The 27,968-nt window shown below is 28.2% G+C and overlaps 6 protein-coding genes across 8 annotated transcripts in view; 3 read left to right on the top strand and 3 right to left on the bottom strand.

Moving 5' to 3' along the window:
- Positions 1-903, top strand: part of LOC148232200 (TBC1 domain family member 12-like) — a 37,596-nt gene extending 36,693 nt beyond the window's left edge. For both annotated transcript variants that reach the window (XM_088193658.1, XM_088193660.1), the window contains exons 5-6: positions 3-339; positions 401-903. In XM_088193658.1, the coding sequence (XP_088049784.1) occupies positions 3-339; positions 401-624 (561 nt within the window). In that variant the 3' untranslated portion in view covers positions 625-903. The remainder of the gene's footprint in view (positions 1-2; positions 340-400) is intronic.
- Positions 904-2,006: 1,103 nt separating this feature from the next.
- LOC148232199 (uncharacterized) lies at positions 2,007-8,754 on the bottom strand. The gene is made up of 6 exons (XM_088191222.1): positions 8,672-8,754; positions 6,860-7,831; positions 6,251-6,581; positions 5,753-5,766; positions 3,435-4,169; positions 2,007-2,421 (listed from the first exon to the last, which is right to left on the bottom strand). Exons 2-6 carry the CDS (start codon positions 7,568-7,570, stop codon positions 2,071-2,073), a joined length of 2,142 nt encoding a protein of 713 aa, XP_088047348.1. The 5' UTR covers positions 7,571-7,831; positions 8,672-8,754; the 3' UTR covers positions 2,007-2,070.
- A 1,111-nt stretch (positions 8,755-9,865) lies between these two features.
- Positions 9,866-10,992, top strand: Srp19 (signal recognition particle 19). The gene is made up of 4 exons (XM_088193662.1): positions 9,866-10,016; positions 10,092-10,269; positions 10,338-10,477; positions 10,548-10,992. The coding sequence occupies exons 1-4, from the start codon at positions 9,955-9,957 to the stop codon at positions 10,630-10,632; spliced, it is 465 nt and encodes a 154-aa protein (XP_088049788.1). The 5' UTR covers positions 9,866-9,954; the 3' UTR covers positions 10,633-10,992.
- On the bottom strand, positions 10,635-14,897 carry LOC148232197 (uncharacterized). Of its 2 annotated transcripts, XM_088193656.1 has the most exons (5): positions 14,825-14,897; positions 14,610-14,739; positions 11,568-14,525; positions 11,207-11,505; positions 10,635-11,137 (listed from the first exon to the last, which is right to left on the bottom strand). In XM_088193656.1, the coding sequence occupies exons 2-5, from the start codon at positions 14,722-14,724 to the stop codon at positions 10,736-10,738; spliced, it is 3,774 nt and encodes a 1,257-aa protein (XP_088049782.1). In that variant the 5' UTR covers positions 14,725-14,739; positions 14,825-14,897; the 3' UTR covers positions 10,635-10,735. The 2 variants fall into 2 exon arrangements, with proteins under 2 accessions (XP_088049782.1, XP_088049783.1); XM_088193657.1 differs by lacking the exon at positions 14,825-14,897 and having other exon boundaries at positions 14,610-14,753.
- A 602-nt stretch (positions 14,898-15,499) lies between these two features.
- Positions 15,500-19,166, bottom strand: LOC148232196 (uncharacterized). Its single transcript, XM_088191993.1, has 9 exons — positions 19,030-19,166; positions 18,729-18,869; positions 18,507-18,656; positions 18,261-18,428; positions 17,928-18,185; positions 17,653-17,864; positions 17,470-17,583; positions 16,299-16,719; positions 15,500-15,880 (listed from the first exon to the last, which is right to left on the bottom strand). Exons 1-9 carry the CDS (start codon positions 19,144-19,146, stop codon positions 15,635-15,637), a joined length of 1,827 nt encoding a protein of 608 aa, XP_088048119.1. The 5' UTR covers positions 19,147-19,166; the 3' UTR covers positions 15,500-15,634.
- A 1,711-nt stretch (positions 19,167-20,877) lies between these two features.
- qm (geranylgeranyl pyrophosphate synthase quemao) lies at positions 20,878-25,509 on the top strand. The gene is made up of 8 exons (XM_088193085.1): positions 20,878-20,997; positions 23,708-23,862; positions 24,360-24,504; positions 24,607-24,727; positions 24,805-24,944; positions 25,010-25,112; positions 25,181-25,308; positions 25,374-25,509. Exons 1-8 carry the CDS (start codon positions 20,938-20,940, stop codon positions 25,488-25,490), a joined length of 969 nt encoding a protein of 322 aa, XP_088049211.1. The 5' UTR covers positions 20,878-20,937; the 3' UTR covers positions 25,491-25,509.
- The last annotated feature ends 2,459 nt before the right edge of the window (positions 25,510-27,968 follow it).

Below are 27,968 nucleotides of genomic sequence, written 5' to 3'. Positions count from 1 at the left end.
AGGGTATGTCATTCTTAGCTGCAATTCTCATATTAAACATGGACGCGCCTGAAGCTTTCATCTGTTTCGCGAATCTCTTGAACGGCACTGCATTGAGAGCTGCGTTTGCACGCGACGGAAATACAATGCAAGTGCTGTGGCTCATATACTCTCACATAATGGAGGCGAATCTTCCGTGTGTCTACAAGCACTTTTTAGAATCGGGCCTTGGACCTGAACTGTACCTGTTAGAATGGCTTTATAGTGTTTTCGCTAAAGCTATGCCTTTAGATGTAGCGTGCAGGGTGTGGGATGTGTTCCTAAGAGACGGCGATGAATTCCTATTTAGGACCGCTTTGGGTAAGAGATCTATTAATTTATTATTTCAAATACATTATTTAATACTCATTGTGTTTTATAGGAGTACTGCATCTGTACCAAGACAAATTGGTAAAACTAGACTTCATAACGGCTGCTCAGTTTTTAACGAAGCTGCCTGAAGATCTCTGCTCTGATTCGCTTTTCAAAAGCATCAACTCAATAAACATGACAGTGGATAAACTATCATTCCAGCAAATGTTCGACAAGTACAAAGACAACAGTCCGGCGACTGACGCGCAAGATTCGATAGCGAATATATTATGATCCATTCTTGCCATTGTGTATTAGTGTTATTTGTAAATATTTTCAGCGATTATTCAATGTGTGTGTATTGTAATGAATAATGCCCAAAGTGATTAATAATACGGAACGATCTGAATTAGTTACATAAGCAATGTTTATTTTTATCGAATATAATAATGATAATGGAGGAAAAATGTCGTATATTTTATGAGGCTTTATTCGTGAATACAAAAATGTATATGTGTTGCAGTGAAATACTGATAGTGGTGACCCTATTATGGTTTTAAAGTCTGTTTGTAATGAATAAGTATTTAAAAAAAAAGAAGCAATGCACTAACAATATATCCACATGATAGTAATATTTATAATTGTTTCAAATAGTTGGCATATGTATAGTAATGTTCTTCATTGACAAACATATCATTTTTTAAATTGAAAATAAAAAAATATATTTATTATAAATAATAAAATATAGAAATCGAAACTGTTTAAATGTAATAATAACACTAAAATGATTATACTATTTTTGCCACAAAAATATGATCGATTTATAAGTAAAATTGCATATTGATTTTAAATTTTCGTAAATGTGATCAACATGAAATTTTACATTTAAATTGAGCTATCTTACCTTTGTGTTAAATTCTTATAGTGTTATATTTCTTTGAATCGTAAATCTGAGCTATTGCGTTGATTTTATTTTTTTACAAGCTTTAACTATCACTCTAATATTTTTTAATATTATATTTATTTATTTATCAGCACTTTTTATAACTTACACCTAAATTATTTATCTATGTAAGTGTTCATGACTTAAGATGGTTGTTAAAAAATTAAATTTATCATTTTTTATAAGACTGTGTAAATTAAATGAGTCTATTCACAATTATTATATAATGCCATAATAGACGCAATAAATATTTTGTCCTAATAATTAATAAAAAACGTATATTGATTGCTAAATTGCATTGTTAATGATATTTATTTTATTTTATGAATCTAATAAATGTTCAAGTGCCAAACTTTTAAAAACATTTGATTGAATTTTGATTATAGTTATATATATATATATATTTATATATATTATATATATATATATATATATATATATATATATATATATATATATATATATATATTAAAATTCTTATTGCTTCTTTTGCTAATATTGTACATTTTTATTGCTCTATGATTTATGTATACATGTTCATTTTTAACTATGCCAATAATTTATGAATTTATTAATGTTGTTATTATATTATATTTATATTTATTATATATTATAAATTGTGATATTTGGATATGTAAAATTATCAGAAGTTTGTGTATGTGTGAGTATACAATAATACAATATCAATATGTGCGTTAACTAAATTCTGTAAAATATCAATAAAACAAGTGTATAATTGAAATTTACTTTTTATTTAACATTAAATTTACAACTATACGCTACTAGGTAATAGACAACTATTTATTTTCAACACATCCAAATTCATGAATGTTCAACAGTTCACAAGTAACATTGTATAATTTTTTTTGGTTTTCTATGTTTTTGGAATAAGGTGTAGAAAAACCTTCTTTACAGTTGCTCATGTAAGCGCCACCACGTTTCTCCATGTCTGAAGATATAGAACAATATATGATGGTAGCAGCTCCTTCTTCGGGTTTCTTGAAGAATCTTCCCATCCAGAGGAACATCTGAGTCGACGGTTCTTTGTAGAACATATCTGTAGCTACGACGCCAGGGTGCGCTGCATACATTCTGACTTTTAGACCTTCGTCTTCGAATTTCTTGTTTAGATATCTAGTAGACAATATCTGAATAAAGTAAAACATAGATTATTACAATAGAATTCGTCGAAAACACGGTTAGATTATTTTTATATGTGGAAGGAAAATATAAATATAAAATATAAAAACACCGTTAACATATTTTATTAAATTGTATTTTATTTAATTTTATGTTAATTAAATAAAATGTATTTTATTTAATTAACATAAAATTTAAGATGTTTTTGTTGTTAAGAAGTTACTGACAATTCATACGAGATACATAAAGCTAAAAAACGTTTATCAGATACATAAACTCATTTCTTACTAAAGATATTTTAATTTGCATAACATAAACATATAAAAGTCGCAGATCAAGAATTTTTCTAATTTTTATTGACAGTTTGCAATAGAAATATTACCTATTATCGGTATTCTCAAATCGCTACTTCCGGAAAATTATATATATAGATCAAGAAATTAACTAAAATAAAACAAACTTATTTTATAAAAAAAAATAGCTTATCTCGGCTAAGTTCGTTAGCCAATTTGACCTTGTTCACATTACATTTTATTTGGTTATACACTTTAATATTATAAAACACAACTTTAAATATCAGTTTTTTAATAAAACTTTTAATTGCGTGGTCAAACAAACTATGTGACTTATAATATTCATAGGTCATGCAAGGAAAAAAACTGTTTTTAGGAAAAATTCTAAAACTTTACTGCACGGCCAAATAAAGTATAGGTATGATGCGGAGCCAAATAAATTATAGGTGTAATGCTGAGACTCGTTTGAAAGCGCAGCACAATTTACTCATAAATTTAAATTTTACTTTTATTATATTTGTTTGGCCGTGTAGGGCAATTTTTTTTAAGGAAATAACAAGATATGCTTGGCGTATAATTTTCTAAAACTGTCTTTACATGTTTAAATGAAATATTATGGCTTTAGAGCTATTTTATGATACTTTATATGATGATCAACGGCAAAGTAAAAATATGTTAAAAATTAAAAAGTCATGTATGAAACTGGTAATTTAATTAGTAATTCTCACCTGAGCCATTTTAGATCTCGCGTAGCCAGCGATTGGATGGTAGCTCTTTTCCATGTGAAAGTCGTCAAAGTACATATGTATCCCAAAGTGTGCACAAGAAGAAACATTCACAACTCTAGCGCATCTCCCTTCCAGACCAGATTTTTTTAAATTCTCCATGAGCAAGTGCGTAAGATAGAAATGTCCTATGTAATTAGTAGCTAGTTGATTTTCAAACCCATCCTCAGTCTTTTTATAATCACCTAGCAAGATTCCAGCATTGTTAACCAACACATTAACAGAAGGAAACTGAGCCTTTACTTCATTAGCGAAGTTTTCCACGGACTTCAACGAACTCAGATCCAAGTGAATGACTGAAGTTGAGCCTGCATACTTTTCGGTTTGCAATTCTTCGCATACTTTCTTCGCAGCGTCTATGTTTCTTGCGGCTATGATGACGTGCATTTCGCATTTCAACAACCCTTTCACTACCTCCAAGCCGATGCCTCTAGCTCCGCCTGTCACAATCGCAATGTCCCCCTTTCTACATGGATATTCATGTATTCGATTTTGCTTCTTGCAGAAATTATCAGATACCGAAGATAGCAATGCAATTCCGTTATAGTTGATGTTTAAGAGCACTTTTTTCAAAAAATCCATAGCCATTTCGTTCTTCAAGCATAAAAGCACCACTCCCACCAACAATAACAAGTAAACTGCCTCGTCCATTGCGAGTGGTTTTCCCTGTTGTGTACACTAGCGCATTCAAGGTCTGCTCTTTATATACCATTACAGGTAAAATAGAAGCATAAACTTTGTACTTTTAAAGAGCTATTTTATAATTAAATATATATCTTACGAGAAATATTTGCACAATAAAGAAGTAAAACATCGTTCTATCAGTTATTTTTTTATGCTTATTTTGCTTAAGATTTTATTTTATTTTACTCTTCTAGTTGTTAATACTTCATTTATTTAAGTGCATTATTGAAACACCACAATAGAAATTTTATTTGAGTGACTTGATAAAATAAATCGTGTCATTTTATTCCAAGTAAAAATAGTATTTTTGCACGAAACACGCGCGTCATGTTATTAGAGATTATTAGTAAATTTTGTGAAAAATCCTAAGACTTTTTAGCGTTCTTTGTTTAATGTGGAATTTTATACATTTAAAACTAATCTCCCGTTATCAAATCGACAATAAACTCTAAAAGTGGATCATGTAAATAACAGTTCGTTTAGTTAGCCAGACAGGTCCGCCATCTTATTTCAAAATAACAGTTATTCAAAAATTCAAAACTCTGTTAAAAAACTTATTACTACTCGCTTGTGATGAGACAACCATAATAACTATACTTACATAAAATACCACGAAGAAAGCCGGAAATCGGAAATTTCAATCCAGTTTTGCAACTATAATTTTTTTGAAAGTTAACTTCTTATAAACACAAGGATTAATCGAAACAAACATATTACTTACTTGAAATTTAAAAATGCATTTCCTCTTTAATGTATACAAAAGTTACATTTGTTCGGTGAGACAATCACCCAGTCAGAGTCACCAGCTGCCACTCGAGAAGACCAGCACTCATGTAAATATGTTAATAAAAAAGTCTTACTAGATTAATATTGAGTCTCATTGGCCGCGAGACCAATATAAATCACCCCTAGGTCCATAACTCCTAAAGTTATTTCTTCCAAACATTTTTAAGAGTAAATCTCAAAATGAGGTAAAAATAGTAATTTCTTCAGATTTTTATACTTTTGAGACAACATATTGAAATATTATATAAGTATTTGCTTGCATATTTTACGATTATAATTTATAATTAATTCTATATAAATTAAAGGCAATGATTGTATGTGTGTACCCTATAAACTCAAAAACCACTGAACAGATTTCGCTGAAAATTTTACAATTTATTCTTATTAGTGCCGGAAGTGTTTTGGTTTGAATGAAATCCGACAGGTCATGCTGTTATTTTTATAGTGTTGTCAATAATTTTGACGTCATATCATGATGTCACATCATCGCCGTCGTATATTTTTTGAAAGTCATAAATTAAGTTTTAGATGCTCGCCGCTGTTCTATATAATATCATTATGTCACATCGTTCCTATTATTGAGGGCCTTTTTTTAAATATTATTTTTGGTTTAGGCTGGTTGGTTTTTTTTTCAAAAGTAACGCCGTAAGAATCATATTTCGGTAGAATTAAATTTAACTAATTTTAAACATTTTAAACAAAATACCTTACCAAACTAAACCGAAACGAAAATTAAAAAATGCCATGACTCAGTGTGCATGCCCAATCATGTGCGAATAACAACCATATACATTTAGATCAAACTCTGTTTATATAAAAAAACGGTAAATAAAAAATATATCTTTATTATATGTACTACAGTTAACATAAAAAACAAAATAGAATTATAATTAATATAGTTGAAACGTTAAAAGAAACATTTTAACTTGAGCAAAATAAAAATTCCATGCTTATTATGCAAAATATTAAACATGTAATTATAATTTCAACAATCACAAAAGCAACATTTTTAAAATTAGACATTAAATTACACAAAAAAAATGCAAAAATGTCAAATTTGTTAACAATAGAATAAACATAATATTGAAAACAATAAAAAATCAGGAGAAACGCATTAATTTATATTTTTTATTAAGTAAAATTACATTCTTACAGTAAAAAAATAATTAAACACGAATAAAATAGAAAAAATATGATTAATAAAAAAGTTTTATCAATATGTTTATTTAAAACTTGTTTAAAAATATGCTTATTATAATATCACAAGATGACTAAAACTTAAATCATGCCAAATTTTTCAATGTTCAGCATTTCGCAAGTGATTTCAAACAACTTTTTTTGGTGATTTTCATTTTTTGAATAAGATGTGGAGTATCCTTCTTCGCCGTTGCTGATATACGCCCCTCCTTTATTTTCCAAATCCGAAGACAAGCAGCAATATGAAATCGGCGTTGATCCATCTTTGGGAGATTTTAGGAAGCGCTCCATCCATGGCATGCTCTTTCCGCTGTCCGATTCAAAAAACATATCTGTAGCCACAAGGCCAGGATGAGCAGCGTAACTCTTCACAGTTACGCCTTGTGCTTGCAAAAGTTTGTTCAAGTACCTCGAGAACATTAGCTGAAATTAAAAATATATTAATAATAGTACAAAAACTCGTTATGAAAATATTTACTTAAATTCAAGCTAGTTTTATGAGATTTAGTCAATATGGACTTTAACCACTATTCATTAATAAACATACGCTATTAAACAAAAAATATTTTTCAAGGATTTCCTCGTTACTGCAATTACAATAGTACATAAAATTAATGAATAAGAACAATTTATGAGGAAAAATATTTTTTGAAAATATCAACAATTGCTATTTATAACAATTTATTATAATCCATAGTTACCTGTGCCAGTTTCGATTTTGCATATCCTGCAGTTGAACTGTACCAATTTTTCATGTTGATATCCTCAAAATCTAATTTTGCGCCATAGTGCATGCAAGAAGAAACGTTGACGACTCTGGAGCATCTGACTTTTCTGCCTCCGTTCTTCAAGTTCTCCATCAGCAAATGCGTTAATAAAAAGTGTCCCGCATAATTGGTAGCCCACTGCCTCTCAAAACCGTCTTCTGTTAAGTGGTAATCGCCCCTCAGCATTCCAGCATTATTAACCAATAAGTTAATCGACGGATGCTTCTGCTTCACAATTTCAGCAAAATTTCTCACGGACTTCATAGAAGAGACGTCCAATTCATATGTCGATATTTCAGCTTCGGTGTGTTTTTCTTTCAGGGAAGCAACCATGCTTTCCACTCGTTTTAAATCTCTGACTCCCAGGATAACGTGGATTTGGCATTCAATCAAAGTTTTCACTACTTCAGCGCCAATTCCTCTGTTACCGCCGGTGACGACTGCTACATCTCCTTTTCTGGAAGGCAGCTCCTTCAACACATTTTTCTTTTTGTTCATTAAGTCTGCTATTATTCCCAAGGTACCTATGTTGTTGTAGTTCATTTCGTATATTACGCTCGCGATCATTGCTCCGATTTCTCGATGCTTATATATTAAAAACGTCGTTGTTCCGACAATCAGAAAAGAAAACGCGAGAACCAACATCGTTCTACAGCGTCTTCAAGAAGACTGATGATTTGACAAAGTTAAATAAACTCAGTTTTCCTGCTACCACTCAATGTTGTGCAAACAATACTCGTTAAATTTCCACACATGCGAGCAAAAATAATTAACACCTTCTAGTGTTTCGTTTGCATATAGTATTTTTTAGTATTAATATTTGCATTGAATAAGAAGTTTTTATCTAACATTTATTAGATACTACGTAAGAAAAACTCGACATAAAAATGTTATAATAATTTGGCACTGGAAGCACAGAAAAAAGTTTAACTAATCACTAATGATATAATTTTTCAATAAACCAGACTTTCATATTGAACAATAAACAACAGCGTTAAACATTTTTTATCTAAATATGTTTATGAGAGGATATTTTAAAACAATACTCGGAGTGTTGTTTTTATTAAATAAACATATTAAGTTTGCTTTGCTAAGTATTTTGGGAACTGACATATAAATATATTGTACAAGACTTTTATTTAAAGATTAATTAATATATTTGCTCTTGAATATAAAAATAATGGTTTTAAAAATAAAATTATGAGCTTATTAATTAAAAATAATAATTTTTAATAACCTTATAATACCTGTCAATAGTTAATATAAATCCGTTAACACAGTTGAGCGAACAAATAGCACAATTTTTAATCTACTAGGATGCCACCACAAAATTTGTTTTTAAAGGTGGTTCCAGTTATCATATTCGGTATCATGGATGTTGCAATTAAACCAGTTCATGTGTCAAAGATTGCTACCAAATGTAATTAAGGAAAAAAATTTAACTGGCCCTGCCAAAGACAAAGATGTTTCATTCCTGCATTCCGTAAATACCGACTGACATGCCTTTTAACTTTAAAATATTGAAATTACGTCAGGATTCTCAGGCAATGGCGTAATTTCAGCTTTTTCTAGGGGGGGGGGGACAAAAGTTGGCCAGTATATGGTCGTTTTTTTAATATTTCGATTTCATTAGGATTAATAGTATTCAATTGAATGACATGCATTTTTCTGGCAAAATTTAAGGTGTGAGGGGGGATGCTCCTATTTTTCTATATTTTTCTCGAATACGAGATTTTTACAACTTACTACAAAATTTACTGCTACTGTTTTATTCAATAAAATCTCGTATGCGGTAAACGGGTAAAATATCGCTGTGTTAATCAAGTCTCAGTGTTACCAGAGTGCCGCCAAGTTTTGGCCACAATAAATACATAAGTGGGCCCTCACTTTTTATTTACTGTTTATAAATTAAAAAATCTTGCATATTGTTAAATATACAAATAAAAAAACTACCGACTTACATGTTGTTGAGTATCGAGATAGATGGACTTGTTAGTACGTGTACTCAGGGCCGAAGCGTAGAGGAGGCAGAGGGGAGCATATGCCTTCGGGCGCAAGATTGGAGAGGGGCGCCAAAACGAAGTTGGCAATAATCCATATTCAAACAAAATATTTGATTTTGCCAGGAATCACATGGAATTATTTGTAAACAGTGATAACCATAATTTAAATTCAGATAAAACATACTCACGCAAGCAAAACCCAGTGGTGGTAACTTTTTTTGGTACAGTTAAAAGCATAAAGAACAGCATAAAATTTATTTTGTAAAAATTAGTGAGTGCTATTTATGTTATGTTAGTTTTAGCGTATTTGTTTACTAATATTTTATTGTTAGTTGATAATGTACGAAATTTATTTTATCTGCTTAAAGACTTCCTAGTGGTTATGGATAAGGTTTGGTATCTATGATGGTAAAATTCAATACATTTGATTTTTATTAATTCTATCTATGATTTGCCTTAACGTAAATATTGTATTGATTTTTCGAAGTTTTTAACAAAATATTCGATTTTTGCTGTCGTGAAAATTTATGTCAATACCATATTTATACTTTATTAATATTTTTCACATTATGGGCATATTCGAAAATTATGAAAAAGATAATGTGTAGTGTGGGGGGGGGGGGAATAAGTATTGGTAAGGTGACCAGACGTTCTTCTTTGAGAAGGATTGTCCTCACAAAAATGTTATCCCCCTTTATCCGATTTTTGACAGCCTATATAATTATATAAAAGCTTTTATTATGTTTAAATACTTTAAATATACATTTATGATCCTTGCTGAACTAAATGAATAACTATATTATAATATTGTTTTATTATTTCTTAACCTCTTTATAAAAAAATCAGTTCCCAAAATTTCCTGTTTTTTTTCCAAAGATCCTGGATTTTTGCGTCCCGTTTAAAATTCGCAAATTTTACCCATCGTTAATGTGTATACATTTTAGATCATATTTTTTGCACGGGCAACACTGAGATGACGTTTAGTATTTACGTGTATCAATCTGTTCGTCTTGGTTAGGTTTCAATATGTCAAGATCGACTGTTGCCTCTGGTTGGAACCCTGAGAAACGACATTCAGATATAGAAAGGTTAATAATAACTTTTAATTGAAATACATAACAGAAATACTAATTTATGCCAATTTGTGTATGTTGTTCAAACAGATGGATTTGCATATATCCAGCATATATAAACAGTGTGAAAACTCTTGCTCAGGGTAGAAGGATTGCTAAAGAAAATTGTGTTCTTAATCCTAACCACCAAGAGATCAGAGAAGTTCTTTTGGATGCCGGATTTAAGGTCGTGGTGGAGAATAAACTATATTCAAGGGAAAGGAGCAAGGTAATATATTTTTTGTAGTAAACATTAAAAAATTATAATTTTTTATTGTAATTGTGTTTATTTTATAGGAAGTTGCTTGTCAGGGGCGCATACGTGTCCAATTGAAAAACGACGATGGAACACCCATTAATATGGAATATACAACGAGAGATTCCATTCTCAATTATCTTGGAACCACAATACCAAAACTTAAGACGAGAGCTAATAGGTAATATAAAATAAGGAATATATAATTAATACTATTATTGTTATAATTTGCTTTTATTAACTTTTATCAGAAATAATCAACCACAACCACATCAGAACCAACAGGCAAGCGCTCAGTCTTCTGCTAAAGGAAAAGGCAAAAAAGGAAGGCGATAATATGTAGTTTAAGATATTTTATTATATAAAAAACACACTTGTGGAACAAAATTACATGATTTTACATAAAAATAAAACGTGGGGTTAACGAAATATTTTTTTTTTAATAATAAAGATCGTCATTGTCTATGCTTTCATGTCTAGAGGAAACTAGTTTCAACTTGGAATGTTTTACATTAAAATTTGCCTCAGTATTGTCATTCTTTCTCTTCATCAATACCAATATGGATATGATTATTGTTAACGATAAAATACTAATTAAAATTATATTTGTTACAATGTAATGTTTTATATTAAATCTTAAAGTATTTTCTACGTTTATATAGTCAGTAAATTCGAAATATATACATTTATTTAAAATTGAGTCGTTTTTAAGGCTTATTTGATGTTTGTTCATCGAGTTCCAATTACTTAAACCCATCACGCACGCTTTATAAGATGTGTTTGCTCTTAATCCTTCTATTAAGACATCATTTTTTGATCGGTCAACATATATTTTGCTCGTCTATAAAAAAATAAATCATATTTTAATATTTAATACACAATATATAATTTAAAATAAGTGCAATCTCACAATGTTGATCACATTTATTGCCTGTAATAAAATTAAATAGCCGTGTAATCCAGAAGAGCGTCTGATATGCCATCGAAGAACTAATGAAGAGTTTTTCTTGAATTCTACAGTGATATTTTTAAAATATGGCTTATTACAGAATTTATTTGGATTCAATTCTAAGAGTAAAGAATTTGTTGTGTTTTCAAATTTTTCGCACGTGGGAGCTAATAGTTTATTGTGCTTCTTCAGAATTCGTTTGTGGCTTTGTAACCATTCCCAAGTTGCGCGACTCGAACAATCGCAGCTTAATGAAGTATCTAAAATAATATATTAAAATATAAAAGAATATACGATATATTATTACTAATAATGTACGAACCTGATACATCGAGATATCTTAAACTTATTTGTATTGTAGATAGATCCATAATAGGAAGCCTTTTAAAGTTATTTCCACTTAAATCCAATTTTTTTAGATATTTAGTTGATCTAAAAAGTTTTCTTGGTAATATTTTCATGTAATTATTTTGAAGATATAATTCCTCCAAATTTTCTAAATTTTTAAAAGCGTCTACTTTTATATTGTGCAGCTTATTGTTTGTAAGATCAAGAACTCTCAGTTTATTAAAAGTATGAGAAAATCTTTGCAGTGTTTCTAATCTATTATGACTCAAAATAAGAGTTTCTAGCATGTCCAGTCTTTTAATTTCATAAAAGTTAGAAGCAATCAGATTCAAACTTAAATCGAGATATTTTAACATTGCCGTATTTTCGAACGTATCATATGCAATGTTATATATATTATTGTTTATCAAATGCAGCTTTTTAATCATTGGAAAGTGTTCAATAATATTTTTAGTCAATGTGGATATATTTGCTCTACTTATAGACACTTCTTTTATCAGAAAATTATTATGATTATCTTCAAGTTTAAGAATATTGTGCAATAGATTGACTTTTTTCAATTTATGACAATGTAGCAAAGAATCTGGTAGATTTGTTAAAGAGTTAAAACTCAAATCTATGATCGTCAATTGTAAATGAATGCACGATTCTAAGTTGATCAAATGAGACAAGTTATTATCATTCAAATATAGTTTTTTCAATTCATATAATCCGTGAAGATGTGAAAAATCTATAATTGATAATTTATTATGGCCAAAATTTAACGTTTCTAAGGAATGAGTATTTTTTAATGCGTTGTATGGAAAATCAAAGAAATTATTGAACTGAAGATTTAAAATCTTCAAATGGGTCATGTTTATAAATATATCTCTGTGCAATGTACGTAATCTGTTATTACTGAGATCTATTTGGAATATTTTATTATTATTCATAAATATTCTTTTTGGAATCCTAATTAAATTTGCATTATTAATGAAAATATACTTCAGGTCTAATAATGTACTAAACAATTTTTCATCTAAGTTGATTAAACTATTTTTTGATATTATCAAATTTGATACATCTGAAAATTTATCTAATGGAAGCAATAGATGTTTTGAAAAGCTATTTTGTAGGTTCAACTTCTGAATTGTAAGATTTTTATTTATAGTATTCGCAATATTAATAATGGCATTATTTTGTAAGTTTAGATAAATCAGGTGTTTCATATATTGGAATGCGTCTAGATTTATGTTTAATATTTTATTATCGCTTAAGTTTAAATCTGACAATTGTAAGCCATAAAAAACAGCATTGCTTATATTTTTAAGCATATTTCCTTGTAAATTTAATATCCTAAGATTTTTCATATTAATAAAAATAAAATCATCCAGTTTATAAATTTTATTGTAAGATAAATTAAGTACCTTGACTTCCGTCATTGATTTGAACAAATTTTTATATAAATTTGATAATTTATTATGACTAAAAGATAGTACTTCTAATGATAATAATCTCTCATAAAACTTATATGATAATGTATCAAATTTATTATAATCTAACTTCAGATTCATTAGCAAAATTTGATACGGATAAAATACGTCATTTAAACTCTTTAATAAATTATTACGTAAATCGATATACTTCAAATTTTCTAAGCTTTCAAATGCTCTTCTTTGTATATGAAATATATTATTGTTCTGTAAATATACTTTAATAACTTTAGATAATTTGTGAAACACTCCATATTTAATAATCTTTAAATTGTTATTTTGTAACCATATCTCTTGTAAATTTTGTGATGTATTAAAAAATCCTATTTCAATCTTAACCAATCGGTTATTATTTAATTTTATGATATATAAGTTATTCAGATTATTAGTAGTTAATATATCCTTAATGTCAATCAACTGATTGAAATCTAAATATAAATCAGTCAAATTTAACATATTTGAGAATGAAAACTCATCTATCGTTCTAATGCTATTGTCATTTAAGAACAGTTCTTTCACAGCAGTTGACTTTTTAAATGAATCATTATATATATACATTATATTATTTTTAGACAAGTTAAGAGATGTTAACTTAGGTAAATTTGAGAAGATCGTGTTTATATTATGTATAAAATTTTGTCTCAAATCTATTTTTTTTAACAGTTTATTATTTTTAAAAATATCAGTATTCATAAATTCGATCTGGTTGCAGCTCAAATCAATGTACTCTAAATTAATCAGTGATATCAGAGAATTCTCATCTATATTCATTAATAAGTTATAACCTAGAAGCAAAATTTTCAGATTTATAAACCCAGAAAAATTGTCATATATTACTTTTTTCAATTTATTTCCTCCCAAATCTAAATATTCACATCTAAATAAATCAATACTCATCCTTTGAAACGTAATAATCTTATTATTAGCCAAGTGTATCATTCTTATATTTTGCAAATATTTAATCGAATTAAGAGGCATATTTTGCAGTCTGTTTCCAGAAAGATCGAGTTCTTTTAGAGACACATTCATAGATATAAAAGCATTTTCTGATATGTATTCTATTAAATTATTCTTTAAAATCAATGTTTCTATTTTCAGCGATTCAAAGTCTTCATCTAAAATATCAAATATATAATTTGACTGCAAATCCAGAGTCCTCAATTCAGTCAATTGCTTAAAAGCTTCAGTCGGGACTTGTCTCAATTGAGATTTTTTAAAAATTAAACTTTTCAATGTTGTTTTGATTGAATCGAATGATTCTTTATGAATTTGATTTATATTTGAATCAGAGATTTGTAACAAAGATACCAAAGTTTTGGTTTCCGGTGTAAATGTCGCTGATAAAACTGATAAATCAGGATCCAATTTCTCAATAAATATTGATATGTTATGGTAATTAAAGGATGATAAGTATCTATTGATTGTTTGTTGATTAACTTCTGTACATTTTAATAAAAGTTCTACAAAATATAAATTAAAGAAAAAATTAATAATATGATATTCAATTCAAAATCGATTATTTCTAATAAAAAATATATACTAACCATTTTTATCGTGGAAACATGAACATGAATTATCACTTGGTAATGAAGAACATTCTTCATGATTTCCCATTGAAAAGCTTATGGCGAAGAAGCATAGAATAATTATTAAAAACATCACATCTCAATTTTTCTAAATTTTTATTAATTGCATGAAAATTTTAATTTATTATATTTTTATATAACACATAATATTATAATTTTATTTAATTAAATACCTTCTATATTTGTAATATTAAATATTTTTATAAATGTATGTGTCGCTATCGAGACTTGATTATGCTATGAATGCTAACAAACAACTACAGTTTGGTCTGCATAAAATATGAGAATGATTAGTATTCTAATTGCGTATAAATTGAGCGTATTTGGTTGACGATTAATACAAAATCCCTTATTACTTTCACTTATATGTACATATAATGGATCGATGATATATAATAAAACAATTATATTTTGATGAAATATGTATATTGTAATAAAAATATTTTTGAAATTATAATTATAATATATAATTATAATACAATCTTTTAGCTTAGCAGTATGTACTAAATTTGTAATATTTTATTTACAATAATATTTATTTAAATAAATAATATAATACATTTAACTCAATACCCTTGATTTATACATTTGAGGATGACATAGTATCCCCAATAAGGTTTAAACTTGAAATGCATTATGAATACCAATTAGAAAGGAAATCAACATAACAATAACTTCAATAATGCCGCTGCACATACATTAAAATTCATATCACAGTTACAACGTCTAATAAAATAATTTTATTATCAAATTTACATAGTTTCCAATGTTGAGTAACTTGAGAATAAGTATAAGGAGTTTCTCTTGAAACATTGTATTATTAGTTTTCGAAAATATAATAAGATAAGACTATGTTAATGAAAAACAATTGTGACATTGCTGAAGCTTAACCATAAACTGTTTGGATACTTGCAATAGACTTCTGCAGAAATTTTACGAAATTTAGGCCACTTCATATGAAACGACCTAATGCAATAAACTATTTATTTTTCTGCCTTAACACTCTTGACAATGATCGGAGAATTTTCTTCTATTAATTCTGTATCGATACTCTTACTGATTTCAATTTCTTCCTTTCTCATTTGATTGACTTTACTTTTTTTAAGATGTAGTAATTTTACATGAGTATACAATGCGCCACTTTGAGCAAACTGTGCCCCACAATGTACACATGTATACGGTTTTTCACCAGTGTGAGTTCTTATATGTGATTTAAGAATACTTCTTTCCTGAAACAAAAAAAAGTTTATTTAATTGATTCAATACTGGACTTTCAAAACACATAATTTTCATTATTTTAAGCTAAAACGAGCAATCAATATAAATTGAAATAAAAATTAAGATGTTGGTTACAGTAAGTTCATTTTACTTAATTAAAAATGTAATGGTACTTCTTTCTTAAGTTCTTAAATTCCCAGAATAAAAGTATATTAAGTGAGGTGCTGGATTAATAATCAAGAGGCCACGGGCTCACCCTGCAGCAGATTACAATTCTTTATTAAATATTTTATTATTAAAAACAAGTACAGCTACAAAGTGACATATACTGATTATATAATTAATAATAGTTTATAATTAATAAAACAGATTTCAACTTTAAACATGAATAGATTAAACGTGCAAAGTAGTAGATAAATAGATACTTACAGTAAATTGTTTTCCACACGTTTCGCACACATGTTTCCTTGGTCTTTTATATCCCTCGTGCACGTTTTTAATGTGATTTTTTAAAGTCATTTTGCTGAAGAAACTAGAATTACAAGTGTCGCACGTGTACGCTCGCTTATTTAAATGATGGTGACTTATGTGCACTTGTAGTTGTCTGTTGTTGGAGTAACGCTCTTGACAAAATTCGCAAGAAAACGTAAGTTGTTCAGGTTGCATATGACGAGTGCCTCTTTTGAGATGTTGGTTTAATTTTATTTGTGATGCATAAGACAAATCGCATTGTGCGCAATAAAACTTCTTGTCAGTATTATGCACTACTTGATGCTCCTTTAATTTTTGGTATACGACGAAAGATTTCGAGCAAATGTCGCATTTGAATGGCCTTTCTTTCTTGTGAGTTCTAAAATATATAAGCGAATTAGCGGGGACGTCATTTCATATTTTTCCAGGGAGAGAGGAGGGCAAAAGTTGACCATCAGTGGTCGTTTTTTTTTTAATATTTCCATTTCATTAAGATTTATAGTATTTCATTAAATAAAATGCATTTTTTTGGCCACATTTAAGAGGGTCCACGTCAAAAGCAATAAAATCGTGTCGTCGTCGTCGCTGTGGGTGTTTATAGCATTCATATTAAGACTTTTTGTAACAATATTACGACTTACAATAAGTGAGAATCAAATGAAGCACATCTAAAAGAGAAGTTCTGAGAAGTGATAATTGTTTTTGCGCCCTCCTATTGACCAAAATTCGGTTTGAATATACATTGACCAATACTCTTATATCAGAAGTCCATAGTAATATCGGTAACATTAGCTTACATACTTTTTAAACATAGTTTGAGGTTCGATAATAAAATTCCAAACACACATACAAAAACCAGTAATTAAAAAACAATTCTTTTATTTTTCAACTTAGTTTCAACTGAAAACTGAATGTTTGGTCTGTCCTACAAGCACCAATTATGCTTGAGAAAGTGTTCAAATATATATGGAAGAAGCAATCTGTTTTAGATGGTGTCAGTCTCTAAGCGTGTGGAATTGAAAAGTTTAAAATTAAGTATTCGGCTTAGGTGCTTAAAGACTGTGTATTATTTGTTTTAATTCAAAATAAGCACGAGTTTATAGACTGACTTAATAGGTTTTAAACTTACGATAAGTGACGGTTATAGTTATCCTTCCATAGAAATGATTTAGAACATAAATTGCACTTGTATTCTTCGGAACATTTATGTATTCTCATGTGCTTTGAATATGTGCAGCGATTTCTAAAAGAAAATCAAAATTTAATTAATGAAATAATTTATAATAACATAAATTTATTTTTTGTACTTTACTTGTATACTCTATCGCAAATATCACATTTAATTGGCGAATTAGCCTCGTCGTGTTCGGCAAACATGTGCGACATAATATTCTGCTTGCTTATCAAAGTTTTATTGCACAAACGACACGTATACCTAAGAGTGTGCGTATTTAAATGATTGCTATAGTTCCTCCAAGTAGTGAAGCGTTGAGTACACAATTCGCAAACAAAAGAACCTGATAACTGCGTAAATTTTTTTTTAAATATTTTCATCAACAATTCTAACAATATAGTCATAAAACATACAAGTTCATGTTTAACACAGTGATGTTTATATACAATTTCATGAGAGAATCCTTTGACGCATTTTTCACATTTATAAGGAGATTTTATATATTTCTCGCTTCTTTTACGACTCTCCAATTCTTGCAATTGTTCTTCTTTGCTCAATTGTCTCAGTATTGTGGCGGAAGAATCATAGTTTTGCGACGGTGTCAATATATTTTTATTACGTTGATTTTTAAGCTTTCGTTTTATCCGATTTGTTTTATTTAATGTCAGTTGCTGTTAATAAAAATTAGTTTATATTACAATAAAAACCACAAAGGAACAATTACAAACTATAGTCTATATATCAACCTTTTTTTTCAGTTCTACATTTGATTTCACAATTGGTTCATCGTCGCTCGAATTGAAAACATCGTTACTACATTCATTATAGTTTTCATTACAATAATCTACATCTTCAGTCTTAATGTACAACCTTTCAGTAGTATAATTAATTTTATTATTAATTAATTCTGTATCCTAAATAGATATATAATGAAGTATTTATTAAAATATAATTTATTTATTAAACATTTAAATGTGATAAAAAATACTGACCTCTTCTACTGTAGATAGAAGACTTTCCTTTTTAATTTCATTTGAATTTTCAACATTTATTATATTTGGATAGAAATCTATAAGATTTATTTGTTTGTGTGATAATTTAACAAACGAACCCCTCTGTAATGAATTTGATAAGCCAAGTAACTGAAAATTAATATAAAATTAATAATCTTTTCTATATTAAATATAAAATTATGACGTTGAATCAAATCTCACAGAAAAATTTGAATGTTTTGATAAATAATCATTGAATAGAATCACTGTTTGTTTGCAAAACTTTCTAAAATCTGTGCATTTAATAAATAGTGAATAACACTGCGAGCATAGCCATGGTGGTAATAATTGTGATTGCTCCATCTGAAAAATAAAACATGAAATTTTTAAATTTGTAAATTAATTTTTTTAAGAAGTATTTAGAAATGAAAATAAATAGATAAATAGAAGTATATAATTTTAACATAACTTATTAAATTTAATAGGGTTTTTCGTTATTTAAAGTTGGAAAAGTTGCTCTTACGTTTAAATTAGTAAATTTAAAGAAGTCATCTTGTAATTGATCCTGGTTCAACTCGAATAATCTTCCATCGGACGATAAACAACCACGACAAAGTCGTAAACAATCGACAGCTGTCATTTTTAGTTGACAATTTTTTTTTAACCTAACGTCAGATATATTGGCCATAATTCTATTTATATTACATATTGAAATTAATTTATTTTAAAGTCAGCAGCCATAATTATAATTTCATAATATAAATTAAAATGTATAGTAATTTATATAACTAAAAAGTACCGTAGTTAAAAAGTAAGTAAAAGTCATTTTAAATATTAATTTGACCACCAAATTATAAACCGTTTTTAATTAAATATAATTCTCTATAAAGAGAGTAACATTTAAAAAAGGGCAAATATTTTAGCGGGTCTTTGGTCGTAACGGAATAGTATTTGAAATAAAAAACCTAGCAAAACATTCACAATGCCCTGTACTATGTACACATTTAAATATCGCCCCTCAAATTGAAATATATGATTCATATGAAAACTTTGCGTTATATAAATATACAGGCTTGGTTATTAGGGCACTCCAATAAATGTGTATTTTAACATATTTTTAATATTAAGTAGGCCCACCCTTAGCTTTAATTACAGCTGAACCCCTTTTTGACATACTGTCAACTAATGACTGGTGACTGGATCAGGTGACTGTGCAGGCCATTCTAAAAGCGTCAAACTCCTTGACGCAGATTACCTCTTGCTTTTTCGCGAAGTCTGGCACGGATTAAGGCCTGTTCTTGGATATATTTTCACGTAGGAATCAATTAAAGCGGATTCCAAGATAAAAATATAAATGTCACTTCATACTATCCTCTCAAATAAACAGGTTTCCTACCCATGGTGCTGCCATGCAAACCCAGACCATAACGCTTCCACCATAATCTTTGACTTTGGGTACTACGCAAACAGCAAGATATTCTTCTCCGACTCTTCGACGCACGTGTACTACACCAGGGGTTGCAAAAACTTGAAAAAATGTTCGAAAAAGTATGAATATTGTAAAAAATTATAGCTATAGAAATTAAAAAAAATTAAAGATTTTATTATGTTGTACATTAACCGATATTAGTTTAAAATTACCTCAAAGTTGGATTCATCAGACCAAATGACTTTCGCTCAATCTTCGGATATTTAATCTTAGTGGTTTTGGGTCTACTCTAACATTCGAGTTTTATTTATTTTTGAAAGCTACTTTAGTTTAGTTTTTAAAATTAAGGTTAAAACTACCTGCTAAAATATTTCGCTCAGACTCTGCACTTGTAATGAGTTAAAAACCACTTTAAAGGTTGCCCTATTATTATGGCCAAGTCTGTATATTTCAGTGCTGCCAGTAAAAATAAAAGTCAATGGTTTTTAACCATACGACCAACAAATTAAGTAGCAACGCCCTTCGATATTTACCTTCTTGTAGAAGCGGTTAATATACCACAACTTTATATTGTTACCTTTAACTTCATAATTCATTAGCCCTGTATTGTAAGCCAAATGCTATGTGTGGACATTAATGAACCTTATAAATATTGGAGAAATTGCTGTTAATACATTTTGAAAATTTATATTTTATAACTTTTAAAACAATTCGAACAACTTTTTTTTTACTTACCACATAGATATATCTATATAAATAAATATTTTAGGATTTTTTAATACCTAAAATTATAAAGTAACTAAGTTAGTATTTACTTTTTTATAATACAATATAGGTAAAAAATATTAAATTATTTAATTTTATTAATTTGAGTAGTTTTTAATTTATTAAAAAGATGATATCTTAAATATTTATTTTTAATTAACACTAACGACACTGGTCAGTATTTAAGCTGTTTGGTTTAAGTTGACATCTGTCATTGTTAGCCGATTCGCTATCGTGATGACTTCTTCGGGCAGCGGAGCTCCTCTCACATGCACCGGTGACAGGGAACAAGATGAGGTTGATATTTCATTTTTTATCTTTCAAAATTATCAGCCATTTGAAAGTTGCGCATCTCACCCACAATCAATAATATAGGTTACGTAGATAATGCGGCAAATGACTTACTATATCATATATTCGTCAACCGTGTAGTGCACAGTACCTTGCCATTACAATGCGAACACTTGAAAATATTTTACACTGCGTACTTTCAAAACTCACATAATATATATAATATTATTAAAAAAATAATTATCTAACAGATATTAACATTGTTGTGCCTTTGTTATGTTGTGTTTAAATGTAAATGCTGTATGTTAAATATTTTTTGTATTTGTTGATTTTTTTTCGTATATATGCGTATACAGTGTGTGACTTTGACCTGAGTGCAGTGCTTGCTTCGGTGTCTGCGTTACTTATATTATGTTCAAATTGAACTAAAGCTTAAAAACAGAATTTGTTGAAAAGACTCAATAAGTACTAAATGGCAAAGTGAGGAATTCTTATTGTCCAAAAGAAGCATGCATTTTACCTTCTGGACAGTTAAGCATGCCTTCTTCAATTGTGTGTTTTAAAGACTTGAAACATATCTAGTGAGAACGAAGACTTATTGCTGATGATCGGGTGTCATGCCATGATAAAACGTCTGAAAACAATTATAACCGATGAAATTAGCAGACTTACAGGGAATTAATTATAGTGTTGTTACAATCAACGGAGAAGACACGTGACTTCCTAAAGAGATCACTTATGTTTTCATGTGGGTCTTAAACAGATTTAAATTAAAATCAATACACTGATTCTTAGGATGGATCTCGTATTTTTTATTTACTTTACTGAATACATTCATCATTTTAATTTCATCATATTATAAATTAGTATATATGAAATACAAAACTAGAGATAAATTTGTGTGAATTTGGCGTTTGATAAATTACCTAATATTTTTTTTTATTTATTTATTTATTTACTATCTGTTTATACATGAATAATAAGTATTTTTTTTTGCCTATGTTATTGGCATGTAAAGAAAACATCCATTTGGATGCTCTCCATATTCATTAATACAAAATCTAATTTATTTTACATAATACTATTTATTTGTTTATACTAATTTACTATTTTAAATGTATTATTTGTCATGTTAGATAGTTTAAATCGTTTAAGTCGTCTGGTGTCATCCTATCTACAGTCAAGTAGTTCGGTTGCCATTATGTTTGGGTGGAGTTTTAGTCTGTCTCTATATGTCGCGTATTTGTTCGTTATTTCGTCTTTAATGAATTCTATGTTAAGGTCGTTATGTATAACATCATTAGGAACATACTAAGGAGCGTCGACTATCATTCGTAGAACCTTGTTTTGGAATAAAAAATATTTTACTTTATAGAAAATTTTAGAGAAAAATTCGTATGAGCCATATTTATTATTACTTTTGTTTACTACTTTGTACTAATATTTATTACCGGACTTCGCCCGAGATAAGGATATTAATAGATTCAAGATTTTTGTTACGTAATTTTTGCATAAAGTTGCACATTTTTATTTCAGAAATCTGGCATCCGTATGCACCAATTTTTCTCGTTTCAATTTCATATAACAAAATCACACTTTAAACTGTGAAATTACCGTAACATATTCATTTAGCGCTTAACCAAAGATATTACCTCATATTATATTAACTAAAATAGTTGAAAAAAATCGAAATTTGAAATTCCAGAGGCACTCTGGTAAAAAATATTTCGTTTCAATGTAGCGCTTACAGATTTTTTTCTATGAATATATCCCACATATTATATATTCGAAATAATGAAATCAGTTACCATGAAACTGTGAATTACATACCGATAAAATAAAATTGTATTTATATAATTTTTAACGCTTTACGGTCAATATATGCAGTGATATTCGTACGACACCCAGCCGTGCATCTTTGACATTTTGTTTGATATTTGCACAATGTAACAGACATATTTCTTTCAACTACTAACAAATACAATGAAAAATGCACACTCACATTTTGATTTCAGTTTGGTCTCACTACTAACGGTCTAACGCCATTTATGTTGCAACGGAATTCATAGAATTTTCTTTATAAAAGTATTAAACCTTTATATTAAAAATAAAAGTTACTTTATGAGTGCCTAGCTTATATTATATAAAATATTTTTCTTTTTGAACAGGTGTTTGCAATTTATTGGCAAGGTACTGTATTATATTTTTCTTAAATTATTTTAAGGAATAGTATTTTTATGTATAATTCTAGTTCTAAATAACTTTTTCAAACAGTCAAAAATAATTTATTTTTCATTTTAGAGCGATTGTGGCTTACTTTTTATGTCTGGTTATATTATTATCTTGAGCAATAATTTTTTAGTATTAACCCTTACGCGGAACTATTTTAACTCTGTTTACATATGCGATCTAATTAGTCAATTTATTAATCCTGCACTATTATAAAAAATATTTAGAATAACAACTAAATATTTTCTTAAAACAATATTAATGTATATGCAACACGTGGTCTGGCATCAAAAGGGTTAAAACTAAAATTACATTTTTATAAGATGCAACAATATTTTCATTAATTAATTATGTTTTTTTAAGAGAATAGTCTTAGTTCACAAACACATAATTATTTCACTTCAAAAAATTCCATTATTTATTTTTTATGTCTGAAGTTAGAATACTTAAATATTATGTTACTAATACTTTTTTATTATTTTTTCAGAAACTAATGCAGCCGTTTACCTATATTCAACAAGTACCTGGAAAACAAATTCGCACCAAATTAACATTAGCCTTTAACTATTGGTTAAAAATATCGCCTCATAAATTACGAGCCGTAGGTGATATTGTGCAGATGTTGCACAACGCTAGTTTGCTGTAAGTTTTATATAACATTGGATTTCAGTTATATTCACATATGAATAATGTTTCGTAGAAATCATGAGTTGATAATTTATGATAGATAAGAAGTTTGATAAAGTTTAGCTTATTTTGTTGAATCATACTTATATATATTCTTCATAGATTACCAAAAAATAATATAAATATCTGATATTTATATATTTATAAAAAAGCTTTAGATTAAAATATATACACAATGACTCAATAAGTATTTATGTACATTAAGGGCTAATTCAGACACGGCAGAATTCAGACGGACATGTATGAACGAATATGAAGATGGTGATATAAATTCACCATGTCTGAACTAGCCATTAAAGTTAGAGAAAAAATAAGAACTCTTTTGAATGTCCAATTTGAGGCCTTTTTATAAATACGTGCGATCGAATGTGTTAATTGAATTTAAATATAGATACATATATACAAGTATTTTTTTGTTAAGCGTTACTATTTTCGGATTTGTTTTTTTTAAGAATTGATGATATACAAGATAATTCTATTTTACGACGAGGTATACCAGTAGCTCATTCTATTTATGGAGTTGCTAGCACCATCAATGCAGCAAATTATGTTATGTTCGTTGCTCTTGAAAGAGTTTTGGAACTAGGGCATGTTGAGGTAATTATGTAATAATATATATATATATACATATATATTGGGTGTTAATATAAGTTTTGTCCATGTATACATTATTATTAACTATTTATTTGTATTTTACAGGCTACAGCCGTTTATACTGAACAACTATTAGAACTTCATAGAGGCCAAGGTATGGAGATATATTGGCGTGATAATTTCACATGCCCTTCGGAAACTGAATACAAACAGATGACCATGAAGAGTACAATATTTTGATTCTTTTATTTTTATATACACTTTTTCAGAAATATACTAACTAAACTTTATATTTTCATAAAGAAACTGGTGGATTGTTTATGTTAGCTGTTCGTCTAATGCAACTCTTCAGCAAAAATACTGCCGATTTTAAAATGCTGGCCGGGATCCTTGGTTTATATTTTCAGATTCGGGACGATTATTGTAATTTATGTTTAGCTGAGGTTTGTTGCTCTATAAATTGTAATTATTGTACTGGGATATACATATGAATAATTTTTTCTTTTAGTATTCGGAAAATAAGAGCTATTGTGAAGATTTGACTGAAGGAAAGTTTAGTTTTCCAATCATACATGCCATAAAAAGCCAATCTGCTGATAAACAAGTGCTTCGTATCCTTTAAAAAGATTAAAATTATATTTAGTGTTACTAATATATTTTCCTTAATTATTATATATAGACATTTTACGTCAGAGAACGAAGGATGTTGAAGTAAAGCGTTATTGTATTTCTTTGTTGGAGAAATTAGGAAGTTTTGCTTACACAAGAAAAATTTTGGAAGAATTAGATAGTGCGGCAAGAGATGAGGTAATTGAAAATCTCTCTAATGCTTATAATATAATTTTAAAATATTTTATTTTATTTTAATACAGGTAAAAAGACTCGGAGGTAATCCATTATTGATTTCTCTATTGGATGATCTACTTAATTGGAATATTGATAATGATAAAGTCACCAAAGAAGAGGTCACAAGTGACGAATGGAATTAAGCATATTAACCACAAGAAATTAACGACAATAATTAATAAATTATCTTTAATTGTAATTTAGAATTTTGTACAAAATTTCTATTTCTATTTTGTATTAAAAATTATACTTCGAATTAATAGTGCAACAAACATTCCACAGTGAATACTCTTATTTATATGTTGTTATAAACCACTGTAACATAATAATGCGTTAACAGGGAGTATAACAATATTTCAGATATGTAATCGGTGTTTGGAAATTAGATACAAATTGTTATTATTAATTATAAATTATTTTATAATATAATTTCAAATAACAAATTACTGCAGCTCGAACTGGTATTTTTTCTTATCAATAGCTTAAATTTTAAGTGTTGAAATTCCATTCTGCGGCGAAAATTATGCGTAATCAATTAGGTTATAAACTAATTATATTAACGAATACATTATTAAGGTCTCTTAATTTTATAAATAATATATCACTATATGGTAACAGCTGTAGACATCTAGTAAACGAGAAAAGTGTAAAAAATCATATCAGAAATGTTCATAATATTTGATAAGGTGATATCTAAACATAGTTACCACAATGTTTTATGTATCGAGTTAGCGTTGAGAGATTGCCTTTTGTAAATTTATAAATTATAAGCTTACACGTCTTCCAATAAATAAAAGTTTAACTAATCGAGTCGCATTGAAGCCTTCTTAAAGTTTAATATAGTGTATCGTAATATTAAAATTGGATTGTGAATTTGTATGTTTAGTCGTGCTTAACATGACAGTATAAATAAAACAAGGTTCAGTTAATTAAAACGAATATTTTTAATTTACATTGCTATATTGGTGTATAAGGAATTAATCTAGTCTGGCAAAATGAGATATAGGCTTTTATGCCTTTTTTATAATGTCTAGGAAGTTAGGTGCTTTTATTATTTTTTCCAAAACGAGATTTATTATGCTTAATTAATCTTGCACATAATTGCATGGGTGTCAAAAGTAGTTTATTTTATGGTTATATAAACTTTTTATTCTGTTTATATAAATGTCAAGAAACGCGAATGTTTTTTATTTTTGTTTATTTATATTCATGTCCAATTTATATACAAAGTTTTTTATTATATTATTTGTGAAAGCTCTGGTTGTTCTAAGAATGTATTACTAGCGTGTTCTAAGAATGTAACATCTATCATACATCCACCATAATAAGAGCCTGAAACGTTGCATAAGAAAAATAAAATTCTTGAAGAATAATCACTAGTCATGTGCAAAACGAAATAATTTCATCTGAAGTGATGTGTTTTTAGATTAATCAGAGTAATAATTCAAATATTTTTTGTGATATAATATTACTTAATGTTTGTGTATGGTGATACATATTGTGTCGTATATCGTGATAAATAACGTTTCAGAAGTTATATTACTGTATTTAATTAAATATTACACATACACATTTTATATGTATATTTTTATTTCATTTTACTCAGTAATTTTTGGACCACCACTTGAGTAGCACTGTTATTATAATGTAAAACATAGCTATATGTATATTATATTTTGCTTTTTAAATTTTAACGTTTCTGATTAACTGTTGATGTATTTGTGCAGAAAAAACCCTTTAAAAAATAATGCATTTAACGCCATATTTGAGAGTGCATCTAATTTTTGTCGATGAATTTCAATTATATATAATACTGTTGAAATCTGAGGGGTGAATATTGAGATATCGGCAGTTGCCGCTCTCAGGGTGCAGCGCTATCGCTCCTTAGTAATGGATGCCGTGTAAAAACAATTCACATGCTTTTTATTTCTCAAGGCTCTGATGCAACGGCCTCACATGAGCCCTCGTAACAGTATATAAGCTTAATCGTTAGTAATGATTAATGCAAATGATTCATATTCAGTGTGCGTGACTTATAAAATATAGAATTATTATTTAAACACAAAATTTTGCCCAAAATTGAAACGAATTAAACTATAATGTATATAACATATTCCAAAAATTTGTATGTATTAGGGTGTTTATATTTTATCTGTTAGCTATCTTCGCAGCTTTTGACAAACCGTTACTGCGCTCTTGTCTTAGTATGGAATAGTTAAAACAAACGGCGGTTATATGTATTTGAAGTCAATTTTTTTAGATTTTTATTTATCATTTTTTGTTATAATTTTATATAATATAATATATTGCTAATATTATTTTAAAGTTTAATAACTTAATGAATATGGATTAGATTTTTAAACATATTAATATTAATGCAAAATAAAAAAATATTTATAAGTATTGTGTTGTTTGTTATTACTAAAGATTATTTAGTGATATTTCTTATTATGTACACAAAAACTAAGAGCAGTTTACATACAACTTATACAGAACAATTGTATAGATTTTAAACTGTTATTACTGTACAATATATATTACATTATATTTAATGATTGAATATTCTGTACTTATGTAGTTAATATAAAATATTTGCACTATATTGGAATGTCTCAAATGAA

The sequence above is a fragment of the Plectrocnemia conspersa genome, unplaced genomic scaffold (genome assembly GCF_051122295.1).
Source record: "Plectrocnemia conspersa isolate PC_06_02 unplaced genomic scaffold, ASM5112229v1 ptg000009l, whole genome shotgun sequence".
Taxonomy (NCBI): domain Eukaryota; kingdom Metazoa; phylum Arthropoda; class Insecta; order Trichoptera; family Polycentropodidae; genus Plectrocnemia; species Plectrocnemia conspersa.
The sequence above is the reverse complement of the archived record's forward strand: the minus strand, read 5'-3'. Positions and strand labels throughout refer to the sequence as shown.

Coding starts and splice junctions, on each gene's coding strand:
- LOC148232199 (XM_088191222.1), bottom strand. CDS start 7,570: ATGTTGGTTCTCGCGTTTTCTTTTCTGATTGTCGGAACAACGACGTTT. Junction 6,582..6,859: donor CAAAATCGAAACTGGCACAG/GTAACTATGGAT, acceptor TTTTAATTTCAG/CTAATGTTCTCGAGGTACTT. Junction 2,422..3,434: donor CGAGATCTAAAATGGCTCAG/GTGAGAATTACT, acceptor TACTTTATTCAG/ATATTGTCTACTAGATATCT.
- Srp19 (XM_088193662.1), top strand. CDS start 9,955: ATGTCAAGATCGACTGTTGCCTCTGGTTGGAACCCTGAGAAACGACAT. Junction 10,270..10,337: donor ATTCAAGGGAAAGGAGCAAG/GTAATATATTTT, acceptor TTTATTTTATAG/GAAGTTGCTTGTCAGGGGCG. Junction 10,478..10,547: donor CTTAAGACGAGAGCTAATAG/GTAATATAAAAT, acceptor AACTTTTATCAG/AAATAATCAACCACAACCAC.
- LOC148232197 (XM_088193656.1), bottom strand. CDS start 14,724: ATGTTTTTAATAATTATTCTATGCTTCTTCGCCATAAGCTTTTCAATG. Junction 14,526..14,609: donor ATGTTTCCACGATAAAAATG/GTTAGTATATAT, acceptor TATATTTTGTAG/AACTTTTATTAAAATGTACA. Junction 11,138..11,206: donor CAATAAATGTGATCAACATT/GTGAGATTGCAC, acceptor ATTTTTTTATAG/ACGAGCAAAATATATGTTGA.
- LOC148232196 (XM_088191993.1), bottom strand. CDS start 19,146: ATGACAGCTGTCGATTGTTTACGACTTTGTCGTGGTTGTTTATCGTCC. Junction 18,186..18,260: donor ATGTAGAACTGAAAAAAAAG/GTTGATATATAG, acceptor TTTTATTAACAG/CAACTGACATTAAATAAAAC. Junction 15,881..16,298: donor CGTGTGGAAAACAATTTACT/GTAAGTATCTAT, acceptor TTTTTGTTTCAG/GAAAGAAGTATTCTTAAATC.
- qm (XM_088193085.1), top strand. CDS start 20,938: ATGACTTCTTCGGGCAGCGGAGCTCCTCTCACATGCACCGGTGACAGG. Junction 24,728..24,804: donor CAAACAGATGACCATGAAGA/GTACAATATTTT, acceptor ATTTTCATAAAG/AAACTGGTGGATTGTTTATG. Junction 25,309..25,373: donor ATAGTGCGGCAAGAGATGAG/GTAATTGAAAAT, acceptor ATTTTAATACAG/GTAAAAAGACTCGGAGGTAA.